Source organism: Ailuropoda melanoleuca, chromosome 6 (assembly GCF_002007445.2).
Source record: "Ailuropoda melanoleuca isolate Jingjing chromosome 6, ASM200744v2, whole genome shotgun sequence".
Lineage (NCBI taxonomy): Eukaryota > Metazoa > Chordata > Mammalia > Carnivora > Ursidae > Ailuropoda > Ailuropoda melanoleuca.
The window spans coordinates 55,668,889-55,688,452 of NC_048223.1; the positions used below are offsets into that span (position 1 = coordinate 55,668,889).

A 19,564-nucleotide genomic window follows, 5' to 3' on the forward strand; every position below is an offset into this window, starting at 1 on the left:
GTCCCAGAACATGGTCTATTCTTGAGAATGTTCCATGGGCATTAGAATAGAATGAGTATTCTTTTGGTTCTGGGGTGTAGTGTTCTATATTATATCTATGAGGTCCAACTCATTGAGTATGGCATTCACAGCCTTTGATTCTTTGCTTAGTTTTTGCCACGGTGTTCTATTTCTGATGGTGGGGTGTTGAGGTTCCCTACTATTAATGTATTTTTATCTATATGTCTCTTTATTCTGGTTAAGAGTTGGCTTGTGTATCTTGCTGTTCCCCTGTTGGGGGCATATATATTTTTAATTATCCACTTGTTGGATTCATCCTTTAAGAATAATATAGTGCCCTTCTGTGTCTCTAACTATAGTCTTTAGTTTAAAATCCAATCTATCTGATATGAGAATTGCTAGCCCAGCTTCTTTTGAGGTCCCTTGGTGTGAAAGATGGTACTCCATCCCTTTACTTTCAGTCTGAATGTATCTTTGGGTTCAAAATGAGTCTCCTGTAGACAGCAAATGGATGGGTCATTTCTTTTTATCCAATCTGCAACCTGTGGCATTTTATGTGAGCATTTAAGCCACTCACATTGAGACTGAGAGATATGATTTTAATGATGCCATGTTGCCAGTAAAGTCTTTGTTTGTATCGGTTGTGACTTTCTGTTCTGTATCACTCTTATTAATACCACTGTATCTATATGTGTGCTCCTCGTGTGTGTGTGTGTGTATTTGTGTGTGTTTGTGTATTATATATAAATATGTTTTATTTGTTTTTCAGTCTTAAAGATAGCATTATACTTATATACCCTTGTGGGATATTTTTATCCATCCTCAACATTATTTTTTAGGTTCATCTATGTTGCCATTTATGACAATAATTCATTAGTTTTATTATGTGATTTTATCTAACTTTATTCATCTTCCTACTGAATAATATTTCTCCTATTCCTCTCCCTTATTTTTATGCCATTACAAATAATATTTCTAAAAACAACAGCTTTCATGTTTGTTGGTGTGGACTTTCTCTGGGCATATCTCTAGGAGTGATTGCTGGGTAACAAGATGTACAAATGTTTAATTTTATACAATTATGCCAAACTGCTTTAAAAATGGAAACACACTTCAACCTTTTAAACTTGTGTGAATCTACATCCACGTCAATCCTTGTTATTATCAAATTTCTTAATTTTTTCCAGTAAATAATAAAATGGCACCTCATGGAAAATTGAGATTCAGTCTAGACTACCAGCAGGTGTGAATAGTTTTCATTGAATGACGTCATTGTGTCCATTTCCCCATCTATTTTCAAGTAATGCAGAACTACTAAAAGCAACACAAAAGACATCAGTAAAAAAATTATGAAGGCAGAGGACTTTAATCCATTCCTCAACAAGACTAACTTAGTGCAAACCCTATGCTCTATGTATCCATTGATCAATCATTTGGTTTCTATTTATCTCGGATTTGGAGATCAGAATTGAGGTGGCTATCACAGAAATATATATTAACTCATCTATTTCAACTGAAAAAAGAAGCTTGACATTTTCTGACCAAAGATAATCTTACACTGATGGTCTTCACAGTGAAAACTGGTTTTACCAATAGATTTTGTGGCAAATGAATTCCATAAATTGCATAAGCTCAATTCTGACCCCAGATGGGTTTTTTTGTTTTTTGAAATTTTTTGGAGCAGTTTTATGTTCATAGCAGAATTGAGTGGAAGATATAGAGATATCTTCGGCCTCCACACACAACGCTTTCCCCATTATCAACATTCTCCAAGCAAAGTGGTACATTTGTTACAATTCATGAACCTACATTGAGACATTATCATCCAAAGCCCCTGGCTTATATTAGGTGTTGTACATTTCATGGGTTTGGATAAATGTATAATGACACTATCTAGTCATTATAGTGTCATACAGAGTATTTTCAGTGTCCTAAAAATCCTCCGTGCTCCGACCATTCATCTCTTCCTACCTCCCAACCCCTGGCAACCACTGATATTTTTACCAACTCTCTAGTGTTGCCTTCTCCAGAATGTCATACAGATGGATCATACAGTATATTTTTATACTTTTCCGACTGACTACTTTGCCCCAAAGTTTTCACAAGACACACACACACACACACACACACACACACACACACACACACTTACACAGCACATGATTATAATAATTTCTTAAATAGAGAATGCTGGCAAAGGTAATCTGAAATTAACATTTCCATCCTCTTATCCTTACGTATGTTAGGTTAAGTAAGGTGTCTCTAAGTAAATGAGTAACAGTATAACTACTAGTTTTTGTTGTTGTTTTTCATCTTAATAATGCCTTTATGATATAAATATCAAAAAACTGAGATAGTGACTTTAATAAGAAGATAATAAGTTATTTCCCATGTAAGGTAGTTTCTAATTTTTTTTGCTTTTAAAAAACTGGACAAGGAAGGACATGACTGAGTCATCGTGTGATAGGTCATTAAACATGATTTCTGAGGATGACCCACTATGAAGTTTCAGTTCATTGAACTGATTTTTTCTTACTTTCTTTCATTCTTTCAACAGATTTTTTTCTTTGAATTGAACGATTTTTTTAAAGAAAAACTTCTTTGTTTATGTAAACAAAGAATGCAAATGACCCAGAACTAGTCTCTTTTTAGCAATAAATGTTTACACATGATAAATGGAAAAAGAATAGCTGAATCCATTTCATTATGTACTATTTCCAATAAAATCTTCCTTTTTACATTGATTTTTATCAAAAATGAATTTATTTTGAAGACTTGCATACCCAATTAATCATAATACCTCAGAAGAAAAATGTCAACATTTACTGACTGTGATCACAGAAAACAAAACAAAATCCAATTTAGATTTGGTTATAAAGAAGTATGATAGAGTGATCAATCAAAATATATTTTAATAGGGTAACATTTTGTGAAGGAAATGGATTGGAAATACAATTCAAAGAGAAAAACAAAATGATGCAAAAAACATATTATCAACGTTTATGTATAGTTTTAAGTAGATGATGGTACATATCTAATCACTGTGGATCTGCTTTTACTAGTGACACTCAACACTGACATAGAAGTGTCATTTCAAAATGTAAATACTTGAAAATGTCATAAAACAGCATCCAATGGAAGTGCTTAAGCTTTTGAAGAAAACTTTTAGTACCTAAAAATATGCTAGATAATAACATAGCTCGTACACATTTTTTCATGGAGTCCCTGAGTAAGAGCGTTTGTTGAACTAGAGGACTTGCCTGAATCGGCATCTGCAAAGCAGGCTCAGGATTTCCACTTTGATCTTACATCTATCGGGGGTAACTTGAGGCCAGGATGACTGAGGGAGAGTAAGGGATGGTGGCTTTGCTTTATCCTCATGGTATTACTTAACCCATGGCCAGACCTGCTATCTCTAAGGCATAGATAGGCCTTGGAAATTAAAACAAAACAAAAATAATAACACGAAACAATGATCATGTCTCGAGCACTCACTCATTTCATACCCAAAGTTTCCCCAGGAAAAAGTCATCACCTGTTAGGAGCTGAGAAAGCTGAAGTTTTAAGAAGTTCAACAGGATCACAGACAGAGGTTATAGCCCGGCAGGCAAAATCATCCCTACAGTGTTCGTGGCCTCTGTTTACTCATCTTAAAATGGAGATAATAATACCAACTTTATAACTCTTCCCAAAATATGTTCTTTTGGTAAAAAAAAAAAAAAAGAAAGAAAATTAAATTAGGGGTGCCTGGTGGTGCAGGGGGTTACACATCTATTTTTGGTTTCGGCTCAGGTCGTGATCTCAGGGTCCTGAGATGAAGGCCCATGTCAGGCTCCGCAATGGGCATGGAGCCTAGTAGGGTTCTCTCTCTCCCTCTCCTTTGCCCCTTCCCCCACTTGCATTTTTTTTCTCTCCCAAATAAATCTTTAAAAAAATCAAATTAAATTATAAAAATATCTTTTGGTGCATAGTGGAAAACCAGACATAAGCAGTTACGGATATAGGCACTGGTGTATTCGTGCATACCTACATGCAAGGAAAATAAAACACTTTTTATACATACTCCTGATATTTTCTGAGCTTTATTTCCTCTCTGGGCAAGTCATCTAGGTATCCGTCAAGAGTTCCTTGGGTGCAAATGGATTTTCCAATTGAATGCACGATTGAATCAATGCACAGAATATTTAATATTGCTTAGACATCCAACTTACTTCTTGGGAAGCTTCATTTTTTTCACCTTTTCTTCAGCATGTTCATCTGAGATACCCACATGACATCCTAGTGCCAGCAAAGTCCTGGAAAACAAAACCCGAGATAAGCTGCAAGAACTCCTTCTCTAACTCCAGAATAACCCAACATAATGTGGGAGGGGAATCAGGTGTAACAGTCCACCCTGAAAGCAGAACAGAAATTGTCTTTAAAGCAAAGGAAAAAAAAAAAACAAACCATTTATTTATAAGTCATTTACTTTTGGGTAATGAGCAAGTCATTGAAAACTGAAATACACAAAAAGCAATGTATTGAATAGTAAGTCCTTCTCCAATCCCCTCCCTGTAGTCCTGTTTCTTTTCCTAAAGGCACTGATTGCTACTGATTCTTGAATATCCAGCTCCAATCTGTGCAAATACTAACACAAGCTTATGTGTGTGTGTGTGTGCATGCACATGGGCATGCATATGGCTTCTTTTTCCCCCTTTTACACAAGAGACCGTTCTCTGGATTTTTCTATCTTGACTTTCCATGGTAACTCTAATATACTGTTCTCTCACATAAAGCTGGTTTATTTTTCAACAGCTCTGAAGTATTGCACTAGTTGGATGTGTCATAATGTTTTCACATGATGTTCTTTGTTCGTAGTCTTTTGTTATTACAAACAATGCTCCCATGAATAACTTCATACATTTAATACATGTACTATATCCTTCATCTATAAGTTAAAAATTCCTAGACATGGGATTACTGGGTCATAGAGTATAATACATTTTAAAGATTCACAAATATTGTCAAATGTCTATACAGTTGGTAGTCATTTACATTCCTACCAGCCACGTGTGACATTGCCTCCTTCCCATACAGTTCTCAAACTGCTTAAATGTTGTCAATTGGTAGGTTAAAAAGGTATCCATTAGGGGCACCTGGGTCGCTCAGTCATTTAAGCATCTGCCTTCGGCTCAGGTCCTGATCCCAGCGTCCTGGGATCAAGTCCTGAATCATGCTCCTTGCTCAGCAGGAAACCTGCTTTTCCCTCTGCCTGCCACTCCCCCTGCTTCTTGTGCTCTCTCTCACTCTCTCTGACAAATAAATAAAATCTCTAAAAAAAAAAATAGAGAAAAGGCATCTCATTATCATTTTAATTTGTATTTTTTTTAAGATTTTATTTTTAAGTAATCTCTTACACCCAACATGGGGCTTGAATTTGTAATCCCAAGATCAAGAGTTGCACATTCCACCAACTGAGCCAGCCAGGCACCACTGTTTTTTTCTTTAAATAATTGTATTTGAGCTCCTTTTTCGTATCGTATGCTCCTTTTTCGTACGCTTGATATCTGTACCTACCTTTCTTCTGTGAAAATATTCTTTGTTCAACTTTCCATTAGATATGGGTTTTTAATTGCATTTTAGAAGCTCTTCCTGTGTCTGAGGTATGATTTGCAAATATTTTTCTCTAGCTTGTCTTTTTACTTTCTTTATATTGTTATTTCTAAGCAGGATTCCAAATCCGTTTTATATAACTGAAGTTTTCCATCTTTTCTATGGCTTTTGGGTTTTATATGGCACTCAGAAATTCCCCATTTGTAAAATCATTTAAAGGAAAATGTAACTTTATTTTTTTTTCCAGGATACCTAATTCTCCATGAAATATTTACCAAATAATCCATCTTTTACCCCTGGTTTGAAATGCAACCTTTTTAGATACAAATTCCCCATATGTTTTTAATCCTTTAGGGGACTTTCTAGTCTAGAAACAAATCCCATTTTCAAATGACATATCCGGGTCCCCGTTTGCCAGGAACTACTTGTCCATTTTTTAAGATACTCTGTGTTTCTTCCCCTCCCCGAATGACCTTCTGTTGATTTTTCCCAAGAAAGATACTTCAAATTCACATGCCAAACTCAACCTTTAGAGTCCTGTAGGTTTATATGGAACAATGTGACCTTACTATCCATGACAATGAGTGTGTTTCTCCTATCTCAACAGAGTTAAGATACAACGGCTTATCCTTTTGGGGTTACAGAATTTCTATGGTCTAGCCAGTTCCAATACGGATGTGACAAATATCTACAATTCACTTACGCTTACCCTCACGTCATCTGAAAAATGAAAATCTGGAGACAGACAGACAAATGGTATAGGTAGATAGAGCTGCATGTATTTATACATACACTGTTATCACATTAAATTTTAGGTTATACATGCCAAAATGAAGATGACCCTGTGAGATCACCCTTCAAGTTTTAACCTGCATAACTACGGAGAGATCAAGAACTGACTGAAGCCATAAAACTACTTAAATAAACCTGTTCTTTTAGACAAAAAATCATGCCTCTTCCTTAACTACTTTTCTCCCTTCCTTATTGCTCTGCTTGGTGTCCCTGTGTCCTTATGCCTCCCATTGCTCCCTACATATACATACAACCACACTGCATTTCCCAAAATCAATTTTAAGGAAAAAACTACTTGACCAGAAGAAAAATATTGTTCTAGTCTTGCTCTATTTTTGTTAACTTCCAAAGAAAGATTCTATGAAAGTGTATGAGATGCTAAGAACCATTGTAACATTCATTTCCTAAACATAAGGCATTGATTTAAAAATTAAGACCTAGAATTCAGAAACTACTGTAAGTACAGCAGAAATTAAAACTTTAGTGACACTGGTTGAAGTGGGGGTGGGGCTGACTGGCGTGCTGTAAGCACTCTGTTGTCCTGAGAGAGGGTGCCAGAAGTTTGCACTACAGGTATGACCGGCAAATCTGAATCACAGAAAGAGCATCTCAAATTCACATTCACATGAAATCACTCTTCAGTCCAAAATAAGGGATATTCTGGAGTAATCTTTTGCTTCTTTGTCACTTGGCCCTTCTCAGAATTCAAATGAATAAAGTTCTGACCCTTCCCATGATATTTTTATGGAGTGTGTCAGACGTATGGTGCTCAAAGCTTGATCAACATTATAGGATTTAGTCCCCACCACAATTCCATGAAGTACATACACCATGACCCCCACTTTATGGTTGGAAGAAAATCTAAGGTTCAGAAAATCTAAGTCTCCCTTTGGAGCAGCAAGTCCTTGACCCCAGGCCATCCAACACCAGAGGCTGTGTTCTTACTTACTCTGCTCTGGGGGCTACCAACTATAGAAGGCTCTAATGGAAATACAGAAAGAAACTACCCTGCTTACTCTCAACTACTGAGATTGGGCTAAGTGTGAATTTTGGAGAAGTAGGGGCTCTCCCTGTTCTAATTTAAATTTTAAAGAAATAGGTTAAATCAGCTCCTCGTAAAATCATAAAATATTGAGGATTAGCTCATGGAAAAGGTCATTAATATTCACCATGGGCAACAGCACCAGGGCACTTACAGTGTGATGATTAATCAAACCAGCCACCAGTCACTCTCTGGAATGAGATCAGATTACAGGCGGAGGGACTCCACATGCTATGCATATACGGAGACTTCTCCACTTCCCTGCTTGCTGGGATTTGTCCTTTGCAATAGCTGGCTTAGTAGTCAATCACTAAAATTATAGGGAATGCACTGCAAATTTAACTAAATTATCTTAGACCGTGACCTTTCAATAAAACATCTTGTTGTAAAAGATGAGCAAATGGTGAGCTGCTGTGAATCACTTAGTGGCATGGGCAAGCCTCTCATCATGACTACAAAGGGAGACAGGTCCTAAACACACGTACGGTAGTACACAGGGCGTAGCTGAGGAGGGAGCAGAAGTTGGCTGAGGACAAAGCACAAGCTGACACCCTGCGACCTCCCCCCAGCCCTCACTCCCAGGTGGGACCTGGGTGACATTCCTCCAGGAAGCCCCCAGCTATCTCAATGCTCGAGCAAGGGAAAAGCAACCTTCACTTGACAATGGCCAGGCCTCCCATATCCTGAGTCTTCTTTCTCAACTTCCATTTCCTTACCTCCTCCAACCCCATAGTATGTGATCAGCCACCCTCACAACCCAGGGCAGCAGCTCTTTCTGCCCACGGGTCCTGACCCTGTACTTTAATAAACCACCATTTTGCACCAAAGACATCTCAAAAATTCCATCTTGGTCGTGAGCTCTGGACTCCACCCTGCGGAACCTCACCAATATTCCAAAACCCCATCAACAGCCATGCATTATGCATTCTTCATCGCAGGCAAGCTCCGTCAATTTTTATCTCTGGGAGGTTCTCAATTTACTGGTTTGTATATATTTCCCTTTCCTTTTAAATTACTAGTAGAACCCAAACTTACTCTGTGCCCAATATGTTAATTTCCATAATGCTTATTACGATCACATCTTTGAAGAAATACACTTGAACTCAAAAACTACAGCAGGACACAATGGTGACATTTTATGTCCTGAGTCCTTAGTAAAATCGCTCCAAAGGAAGTAACTCCTTACTCTTAACAAAACTGAAACAAAAATGGAAACCAGTATACAAGCCTCATATAAACATGCATTAGGGTAACTGACCTATTTGAATAAATCTAGTTCTAGAAGCCACCAAGCATAGGAAAGGAATTAAAGAAATGTTATAGTCTTCTCCAGAATATTTTCTGAATTTTCTTTTCTTTTCTTTTTGAGAGAGAGAGGAGGGGCAGAGAGAGAGAATCTTAAGCAGGCTCCACACCCAGCACAGAGCCACACACGGGGCTCAATCTCACAACCCTGAGATCATGACCTGAGCCTAAATCAAAAGCCAGATGCTTAACTAACTGAGCCACCCAGGTACCCCTTCTCTAAACTTTTTATATTAAAATTTAAAATTATTTTGCTTCCTTTATTTTACCCCACCTCATTCTTTCATTTGCAACAGTAAGTGGTGAATTTCCTGAAAGCAGTTAGCAGTCACTGGAAAGCAAATGTGCCCTCAAAGATGACATGCAAACAGTCTAAGGGAGCTTTTCTCAAAGTGTGTTCCTCGGGCACATGGTCCCAAGGCACTCTCCGAAAAAAAAGATGGCATGGTTAAATAAGTTTGAAATATTGTAAACGGACTCCATCCCATTTTAGAGACAAAGAGCACTGAAAAACGCATCAATAAAATAAACAATGATTTTTAACTCTGCATGTACTGTGACGAAGGGCCAGTTTTCTTTTAATTTCCAAATTATTGTGGCCTGATTCTCTGAAAAAACACAAAAAAAAACTTGTTAGAGATCATTAAAATTTTTAAATGAAGACATATAAAATATAAGCCTACATTTTATAAATTATGAGATTCAATAAGACATAAAATTGTTCCCTTAAATTGGTACAAAAGTTTCTCGACACTTACTGTTAGTATCTTCACTTATGTTGTCACAAATCAAAAACAACCCGTGACAGACCTGGCCCTTGGCTCACACTGCGAGTAGCACTGTATCTGATCACAGAACCCTCATATTCCGCAATATGGAAAATGTCCACAGACCGCTCTTTGGTAAATACTTTATAAAGCATAAAGACATAAAATAACAGGGTCAGAAGTCTAATTCCCAACAAATATTGACCCAATCCACCTGTGCATTATGAAAAGTTCGGAGTTAATTTAATTCTAACTGAATTAAACTGTATTGATACCTTGTTTATTTCAGGTCAGGCAGATCAGAAAATAGGAAAAGTTAAGAAACTCACTTCAGGGTCTCAAGCGACATTTGCAAGTTGTAATTGCGCTCCTGTTCAGGCAGCTTGGAGAACTCCACCAGACATGGGTGTTGTCTCTTATTGTCATCTCTAACCTGGAACGGGACAGAAAATCCTCATAATAATAGTCTCAAATTTCATGGACAGCCCTGGAGGAGATAATGCTAAGTGAAATAAGTCAAGCAGAGAAAGACAATTATCATATGGTTTCACTCATTTATGGAATAAGAAGTAGGAAGATGGGTAGGAGAAGAAAGGGATAAAGAATGGGGGNGGGGGGGGTAATCAGAAGGGGGAATGAAGCGTGAGAGATTATGGACTCTGGGAGACAAACTGAAGGCTTCAGAGGGGAGGGGGTGGGGGAATGGGATAGACCGGTGATGGGTAGTAAGGAGGGCACGTATTGCATGGTGCACTGGGTGTTATACGCAACTAATGAATCATCGAACTTTACATCAAAAACCAGGGATGTACTGTATGGTGACTAACAATATAATTAAAAAAATTATTATTAAAAAATAATAATAATAAAATAAAATTTAAATGCATTTAAAAAAATAGTCTCAAATTTCAGACACCAGCAATGGCAATCCCACTGCACAGCAGAAAATAAAGGGGAAAAGCAAGAAGAAAGGCTCAGCTCATCACCCCAGCAAAGCTGCCCCTGTAAGCCCCTAGGCACACTAATGTTTGTGGTCAGTGGTAAAACCTGGCGTCATCTGGGCCCCCTGTTCTGTTCAGTAGAGTTCCTGGCCCCAGGCCCCATGCCTGCTCTACCCTGACACCCACATGCTCACCCTCTCAGCCCCCTCCAGTGTTTGCTTAAATCTCACTTTCTCAGCCAGGTTCATCCTGTCCCCCTTCCCAATACGGCTATCTGCCCACTCACCCTACACTTTTGTTTTCTTCCATAACAAATTCCACCTGCTGGCAGAACCAGAGACTCACTGGTTTACCATCTATCTCCTAGCACTAGACTGTAAGACCAGGGGCACCTGGGTGGCTCGGTCGTTAGGCATCTGCCTTCGGCTCGGGGCGTGATCCCAGGGTCCTAGGATCGAGCCCCGCATCAGGCTCCTCCGCTGGGAACCTACTTCTTCCTCTCCCACTCCCCCTGCTTGTGTTCCCTCTCTCGCTGGCTGTCTCTCTTTCTCTGCTAAATAAATAAATCTTTAAAAAAAAAAAAAAGACTGTAAGACCAAAGAAAATAGGGATTTTGTTCTTTTTTCTTCTTTGATGTATTCCAGGACCTAGAACACACCTGGCACTTGGTAGGCACTCAACATATGTTTCATACACTGAAATGAAGTCTATGTGAGAAAGGTATAGTGCTGACTTATGTGTAGTAATTTTATGTGTTTAGAGCCAGATGGACTAGAGATGTCGATCGACGACATGACTGACTGAACTAAAGTCTTTGCCGTGGTCCCAGCTGTCCATCTCACCTACTGTAAGTCACGTGCAGGTATCACAAATCATTCCTTTACCTTCACAAAATCAGCCTCGCAGGCACTTTTCACATCAATCCTTGGAAGTGTATATTATCAGAGTGAACAAAATTCAAGGTTTTAGGAATGAAATAATGAGAAAGATGTTCTAGATCCTTGCACTAGTAAACAGATTGTCTTCTTGAAGCCCTAAATGACACAGGCACTGCTGTGTGGTAACCCCTGGGCGACAGCCATGTGCTGCTGGGGTACAAAACTAGTCCACGAGAATAATTACCAGGTTCTAGAAATGCCACCTAAAAAGTATACAAACCTAAGCAAGGACTTTTTTAAACTCTTCAGACATTGTTAAGTTAAAAATAACATATTATTTTTCCTTCCTAGTGATCTTTACACATGAACAGGGCTTACAAAAAAGCACATATCCTATGTACTTGATTAAATGCATAGGTACGGCAATGAAGTCTAGAATTGCAAAATTTCACTCTAAGTTCTAAACATGAAAGCAGAAATAAAGGTGTCCAAGTCCTGAGATAATCTACTCCCCATTTATGTAATGTCCACTTTGCCTCTATTCTCCACATAGGAGAATCACGGACACCACCGTCCTCTCGGGTGTCCAAATTAAAACCAGAAATTTGCCCAGACTTCCCTCCCTCTCTTGCCCATACCCTGTACGTGAACTCTAAAACAAGTCTCTCAATCATGTCTCCCCTCCCAGTTCCAGGTACACAGTTGTGAACCTTGCCATCTCCCACCTTGGCCACCATAAGGGCGTTGGCAAGTCTTATAGCGAAAACAGTTCTCCAGTAAAAGCTAGAAAGTCCGGACCCCAGTCCTAGCCCCTCATGAGCTCTGCAACTGCTGTCAAGGCCCGACTCTCAGAGATGTCATTACCAGCAAAGCTGATAACAGCTCCATGTGTTGTTATGAACATTTAACCCAATAACCTGTGACCGTGTATGTGAAAATGGGAAGCTCTAAATAGCATACAGTATTCACCACTATTACTAACAAAAAATGTTCTTTCTTTAGAGTTCAATGCAATAAACTATGCCAAAGTGAATGCACTCCTTTCTCTATTCAGTCAAATATATAAGAAAGTGTTACAACCTTCGGAATACTTAGACTAATAATATTAATAAAAGTACTCCCACAGTCTTGCCGAAAATAGGTATATGGTACACAGGAATTACATAGGAAATTTTTTAAATATAAATTTTATTGACAAACCATAAACTAAGATCTTTTTTTTTAAGATTCTATTTATTTATTTATTTATTTGAGAGACAGCGAGCGAGCACGGGGTGGGGGGGGGAGGGTGGACAGAGGGAAAGGGAGAGAGAGAGAGAATCTCGAAGCAAACTCCCTGCTGAGCACCGAGCCTGACACGGGGCTCAAACTCACAACCCTGAAATCATGACCCGTGTTGAAGTCAAGAGTCAGATGCTTGACCAATTGAGCCACCCAGGCACCCCCTAAAATCTTTAAATAATAATTTGGAAATATATTCAATCATTACATCTCAGCCAGTCTTCCACCTATGAAACCAACTGTGGCCATCTACCTACAGGCCCTGTACTGACCGCTATACACAGGTAAGACTAAAAGAAGCAGAGCGGGGCGCCTGGGTGGCGCAGTCGTTAAGCATCTGCGTCAGCTCAGGGTGTGGTCCCGGCGTTCTGGGATCGAGCCCCACATCAGGCTCCTCCGCTATGAGCCTGCTTCTTCCTCTCCCACTCCCCTGCTGTGTTCCCTCTCTCGCTGGCTGTCTCTCTCTCTGTCAAATAAATAAATAAAATATTTAAAAAAATAAAATAAAATAAAAAAATAAAAGAAGCAGAGCACCAGATAAAGTAAAATGACTAATTTCTTTCCATTTTCAGCTTTCACAATCAATTTCAATGAGCTTTTTTTTTCCTCAGTGGCTTAGAAATCAATGCCTATTGTCTGTATATGTTAACCTTGATTTAAAAATACAACTTTCAGCCTCAAGAATGACGACTTTTCAATTGTCTAGGCAACTGAGCCATCCTTCAACGAACATGCCAATAATGTCATTTCCTCTTGTAAAGAAAAACTGAATGAAAACTTAATGTGTAGGGGAAAAAAAATCAATCTAATCTATTCATGTCAACACATAGCAGGATGAGTGAGCAAAAGTTATTTTTTTAGAAAGATGTATTAACAAATCTGAAAATAAATTTCAAAATTACATACGGGACCATACTGCCAGCCAAGTTCAATTTTATTCATAACCCAGAGTTCATGGATATTCTCTGCCAGTTTTTCTCTTATTCTCTCTAGATGAGGAGGCAACACAATCTAAAATAAGAAAGAAAACACATCAGAAACAAATGCAATTAAACCCCACTAATTGTCCTTACTGTGAATTGAACCAAATAAAACCATTGTAAACCATTAAAATGTTAATGACTAGATTCTAACCCTTCTAATGTAATTATAAAAATATAACTAGTTATATCTAAAAATTGTTTAGGTAATTTGGGGACGTTGTGGTGCGACAGCTTAGGTTCCCAAGTGAATTTACGAACAAAAGTTGGGAAGAAGGAAAACACGGGTGTTGATGGGGACAGTCACCATTAAAAACAGTGCTGTTATGAATGTGGGATGTAACCACCAGAGCGTGCATCACTTAAGAAAAGAAATCACCCCAAAGTTCTTAAACTAACCTGGCCATTACCCATACGCCAGAATGAAGGCAATTCAGTGACCAAAGGTTAATAATCCATTGACTCTGGAGCACCTGGGTGGCTCAGTTTGCTGAGCGTCTGCCTTCGGCTCAGGTCATGATCCCAGGTCCTGGGATCGAGCCCCACATTGAGCTCCCTGCTCAGCGGGAGGCCTGCTTCTCCCTCTCCCTCTGCTGCTCTCCCTGCCTGTGCTCTCCTGCTCTCCCTATATCAAATAAATGAATAAAATCTTTAAAAAAATAAAATAATCCATTGGCTCTATAAGTCTATAAATGTTTGCAGTGATTTATGTTTTTCCCTTGACTTGTTTCTGTTATTTCTAGTGGTTTCCAAGAACAAGCTTCCAGGGAAAACAATCTTTGCATGCTCTCATTCAAAAGAGGAAGTTTAATGACCTCTTCAAAAAGAACATGAAGGGTTTTCAAGGTCAGGGGTTGGTTGTTGGTGTTTGGCAATGCACTTAGGTGTCACCCCACAGCCAGTCCCTCCACAAACTGAGAGCAGGCGATTGCCTACAGCGTGCACTGTTGAGACAGTGTCCCCAGGGAGCAGGCTATCACTGCTCCCTTTCCCCACAATGGTGGAGATAATCTATGTCATAGGAAATCCTCAATGTGCTCCCACTGCATAATCCAATCTTCCATTCCAGTCCATTTCTAGCCTCCTAATCGTGTTTACTACTCACACACTGAATTTTTGCCATGAACAAAGCTTGCTTCTTTTACTCAATAATATAAAAGGACCAGCATGACAAAACAGAACACAGAGTTCAAGGAGCTGAACAAGGATTTGCTCCCAAAGCAGGCAGTTGACCCCAGGCACTGACTCTAGAGTCCAGGATCTGCAGCTCTACTTAAAGGTCAGTTGAATTGCTTCAGAATAATAGTGTATCTAGAAGGATGAAGAAATAAACTCCATGTCCACCGTATGTAGAAAGTGCATCCTAAAATTAGCATGCATTACCTCCAATTGTGACCCACATTAGTGCATCATGAAATCAAGGTAGTGGCTTGAGATCACTCTTAAAAAAACAGAATAGAATTGAATACAAAATAGGTGAGTGGATCTGATAAATGTAAGCTTTATTTTACCAAACTTTCTTCGATTCTGCGTATAAACTGTATTGAGTAGAAAGGGTCAGAAAGCCATGGCACACAGAACAACACCACAAGAGGACGACAGCACGAACGGCCACCATGACAGGTGCTCTGGGTACCTGACTGGTATCCACCGGGATCGGCGTGAAGGCGGCCTGCGTCAGGGAGACTGTGGGGCCCAGCAGGTCCCGTGTGTACGTTCTTTCTTGCTTGTACTCTCGGCTGTGCTCCACTTTCAACTTTTCTTTTGGCAGAACGGCTTCATAACAAGGAGCATACCCAGGTGGCGGGAGGAATTTAAATTCTCCATGTCTTCCCCCAAGCAGAAAGCGTACCCTGAAAAGGATGCTTGTCAGGGTCAGTTCTAGCTCTGGTGTACAGAAAGTTCCCTAATCCACAAAACACACGGAATAAATGATCAGCACAAAATTAACTTCATCAGAAGCCATACTTGCCCCCGAGTACCATCAGAGTGTGGGCACCTTGGAGTCTAAGAGCCTCTAAGCACAAAAGGTAAAACAGGATGGGAGGAAAAGCTGATTACATTACACTGATGGATCCGAGAAAACTTCTCACTCCCTGGAGAAATAGCAAAAGCACAAGCATCATATTCCTACAGGAGGAATAGCTGTGCACAGTAATTAGTCATTTAATGTCTCCGGGGGCCCAAATAGTCAACAGAGAGCAGACGTTATTATACTTAAAATTACAGGGCTGGACTGGATAAGGTCTGATAAAAAGAAAAAATAGTCACTTTCCAGTATCCAACTTCCCAGTGAAATTCCTTAAAGGGGACTCAAATGATACTTCCTTTGTGGAAGAAAGAATATCACCTTATTTCTTCTTTGACAACAAAAAAAACCTTATACATCAAAGTCCTTTAATTAAAAATAATTTAATCTAAGTTCCATTGAACAATGTTTTATGAAACACAGCTAAACAATAATGATTTCATGGGCCCTCAGCTTACAAAAATAAAATCAAATTTTCATTTTCCTTACAATTCTTTTTCTAATTTGTTTTTCATTTCCAGGCCAAAAATAATAATTAAAAAGCAAAGAAAATAAAAAGCAAAGGGCAAAAAATGAGGAAGACAAAAATTTTAAAACATTCCAGGAGCTTATAGAAAGAAATATAATTTGTATGAACACACCAGAAAAGGTCATTGGTCCATTTCATGCTTTCTCTGTCCCCTCTTCAATATGGTGCTTCTATAACCATGAATTATTCATATGATGAATGGGAAGAATAACCAGAATAACTCAATGGCCAGTCATAATAAGGGAGCCACTCTCGTGAGGTAGCTACATACCCATATTAATAGGTGACAGCATAGCCCCTTATCACAACAGACCATCACTTGTTTAAGTTCTCTTTGTAGGGGCACCTGGGTGGCTCGGTTGGTTAAGCAACTGCCTTCGGCTCAGGTCATGATCCTGGAGTCCCAGGATCGAGTTCCGCGTCAGGCTCCCTGCTCAGTGGGGAATCTGCTTCTCCCTCTGACCCTCCCCACCTCATGCTCTCTCTCTCTCTCATTCTCTCCCAAATAAATAAAATCTTTAAAAAACAAAGTTCTCTTTGCAGAATTCCAAAAAATTATCATTTATCTCTTTCCATCTGGTAACAGCAAGAAAGCAAAAGGTTAGAGGAAACCATCCTGACCCAGCTATCACAGCAGATAATTTACAAGTGCAACAGGAAGAGGGTAACACAGAGAGGAGATAGCTTGACCGGATAAGCAGCAACAAAAAAATCCACTTAGTTTCTATAAAAATGAGGGGGTTTGGAGTGGGGTGGGGCAATATGATGACAAGAAAAGGAAAATTAATGAAATATAAGGAAATAAGTGGTATTTTCTTATGCAATGTTGTTCATTTTCCCTTCTTAAATAAAAAAGTAAACTGAAATAGGCTTGAAATATTTCAGGACACGGATTTGGGGTATGGTCAGCAGACTGCCCCGTCTAAATGGTAGAACAGGTGGACAAAGCATTCAGCCTCCCAAGACATTCCTCTTGGGTGAATCTTACCTCTTCCACCAAGGAACAAGAAAAATGCCCTGGGGACAGATGCCCAGGAGTGAGGCAGAAGGCAAGCAGAGCATGGGGCATGGCAGTGCAGCCTTCTGTGAAAGTATGAGAAGTCAGAAGGGACACAGACCAAAACACATAGAAATACTAACTTTATTCCTGCAGAGAAACTAACAACTGGAAAGAAGAGGCCATCAATGTTGAAATTCTCAAACATTCCTTGAACAGGTTGGCCGTTAATTCGGAATGAGATGCTCGGGGCACTGAGATCTAGACAGCAACTGATGACATCATCGGTTCTCAGCAGATGCTGGTTCGGTGAGCTTACGGTACGAGCAATACAGCCTATGGAGGAAAAACAGTAAGGGCAGTGATTTTTTTTTATCCTCACAGAATCATCTTCAGAGGCAAAGATTCCAGTAGGTACTGACAAATCAATGCACAATACTGGAAGAGAATAAAACTTGAATGCATATTAATGCTCTATGTTAAATCCTTTGTCCAAAAACTGTTGCTTTTCCTTCCCCTCCCCCCAGGAGACATGTTGCTCTCTTTATTGTAAAATGGACCTTCTGATACGCAAAGAAACTTCTGCTTGGAGAAGGATGACGTCTGATGCAGAAATCAGCTTAAGCTGATAATATAATGATGTCAGAGAGAAGTCTTCAGGGAGAGACTTGAGTTCCAACAGATGCCTTACCACCTACTACTTGTATGACCATCAGCAAATTACATAACCTCTCTACACCCTGATTTCTTGGAAGCCAAATGTCATCACCTTGCAGAGTCGTTATGATGATTAAATGAATGGTTTAAAAGAACACAGAGTCTCAGACACAGCAGGACTTGCACGTCAGGACCCTTTCCAAATATTCAGTCCCCTTTGTTTTATAAAATAAAAATAACAGGGATAAGGAAAGCAGAAAATGTGTTCATTCGTGCATTGTTTGCTGAGAGGCAAATGCATGCCAACTGGTTTTACAATTTATTTGACGCAAGATCTTGGTTGGCTTCCTGAGAACAGCAGGATACGAGCTGAGGTGTGACAATGATTATTTGATAAATGTCATTTCTTGCCCCGGCCAACCTGTGGCCTACGCTCATTCTTGACTATGTCAAAACTCCTTTGCTAATTAGTCTCCATGGATACACTGGAAGACATGAAGGAAAGGCTCTCTCAAACACATGCTCACATATGCATACAAAATTTCTCAATTTGAGCAAAGAGAGATAGATTTCACAATACAAGATCTGCATTTTTATAAGACCTTTTTAAAATTTCTAGCATGTCAAAATTTTTACCAACAGCATATCTGCAATGCCAATGGTAGAACATATCTACTTTTTAAAATGTGTCAATGTTCTGTTTTACCAATATTCAAATCTGCAAGCAATAAATCCATTATCAAGTAGTACTTCTAAAATTCCCCAATATAATAAAGATGGCTTTTTAAAAAAAATCATATAAAAGAGATGCAACTCACATAAAAAGGTCTATACCCTTGTTTGTATCAAGGTCTATAGCTAATAAAAATGTTATCACACAGATATTTATATACACCAAACATACTGCTCAGTCTGAGGGATATTACTAAAACCACCATGGCAAACTCTCTTGTGACACTTGAAACAAAGAGGTAAGATGGAGAGGATCACTAGTGAACAACCTCAGGCCAAAAATTTCAATGGCACTCACACCCCTGAATCCTCTTAAAAGCATTGTCAGGTTACATTTATGCAAACCTGTCACATCCAGATGAGAACCACATTCCTGTTCTCTGCATTAGCCACAAAAGGAAGACAGCAACAGTCTGATTTATCACTCCTGGATTAGAAATCCGTACCCATCTTTCACTTCTACTGTTCTAGGACATTCTTCCACACTTCCATATTTAAAAGCTCCCAAAGCACCAAGATTTTTCACACTTTTGGCCCTCCCTTACAAACACTTGGAACTTGGATGCCCAAAATCCAGTTCTGCATTCACAGAAGGGAGAATGTAGCAACACTGTGCAAAGTTTAAATTGGAAAGAATAAGTGAAGAAAAAGCTCAAAACTTTTACTCATGAGCCCAATTCTCGTTCCAAAAAATCACCACCCTTAAATTATAGTAGGATAAGTGGTAAGGAATGTGCTCTACCAGAAATCCAGATTTAAATTCTACGTTAACTATTAAAAAGAAACAGAACAGGAGAGTGACCCCGAGAAAATTATCTGAATTACTACGGCTCTGATCTTGGTAAATCAGTTAGAAGCCAATCAATTTAGCTTAGTCTTTGTTGATTATGAATCCAGCACTAGGGAAGCATTTAATACGGCCGATGCCAGAGAAATTACTGCCTATGCTCTCTCCCAGCATGTTTATGGTTTCAGGTCACACATTAAGGTATTTGATACATTTTGAATTTATTTTGTGTATGGTAAAAGAAAGTGGTCCAGT

General features: G+C 39.1%; 1 protein-coding gene across 1 annotated transcript in view; it reads right to left on the minus strand.

The window, feature by feature from the left end:
• RYR2 (ryanodine receptor 2) overlaps positions 1–19,564 on the minus strand; it is a 445,869-nt gene that overhangs the window by 285,100 nt on the left and 141,205 nt on the right. The window contains 5 exon segments of the mRNA XM_034663566.1: positions 4,212–4,295; positions 9,828–9,931; positions 13,505–13,609; positions 15,215–15,431; positions 17,277–17,469. Coding sequence (XP_034519457.1) covers positions 4,212–4,295; positions 9,828–9,931; positions 13,505–13,609; positions 15,215–15,431; positions 17,277–17,469 — 703 coding nt within the window.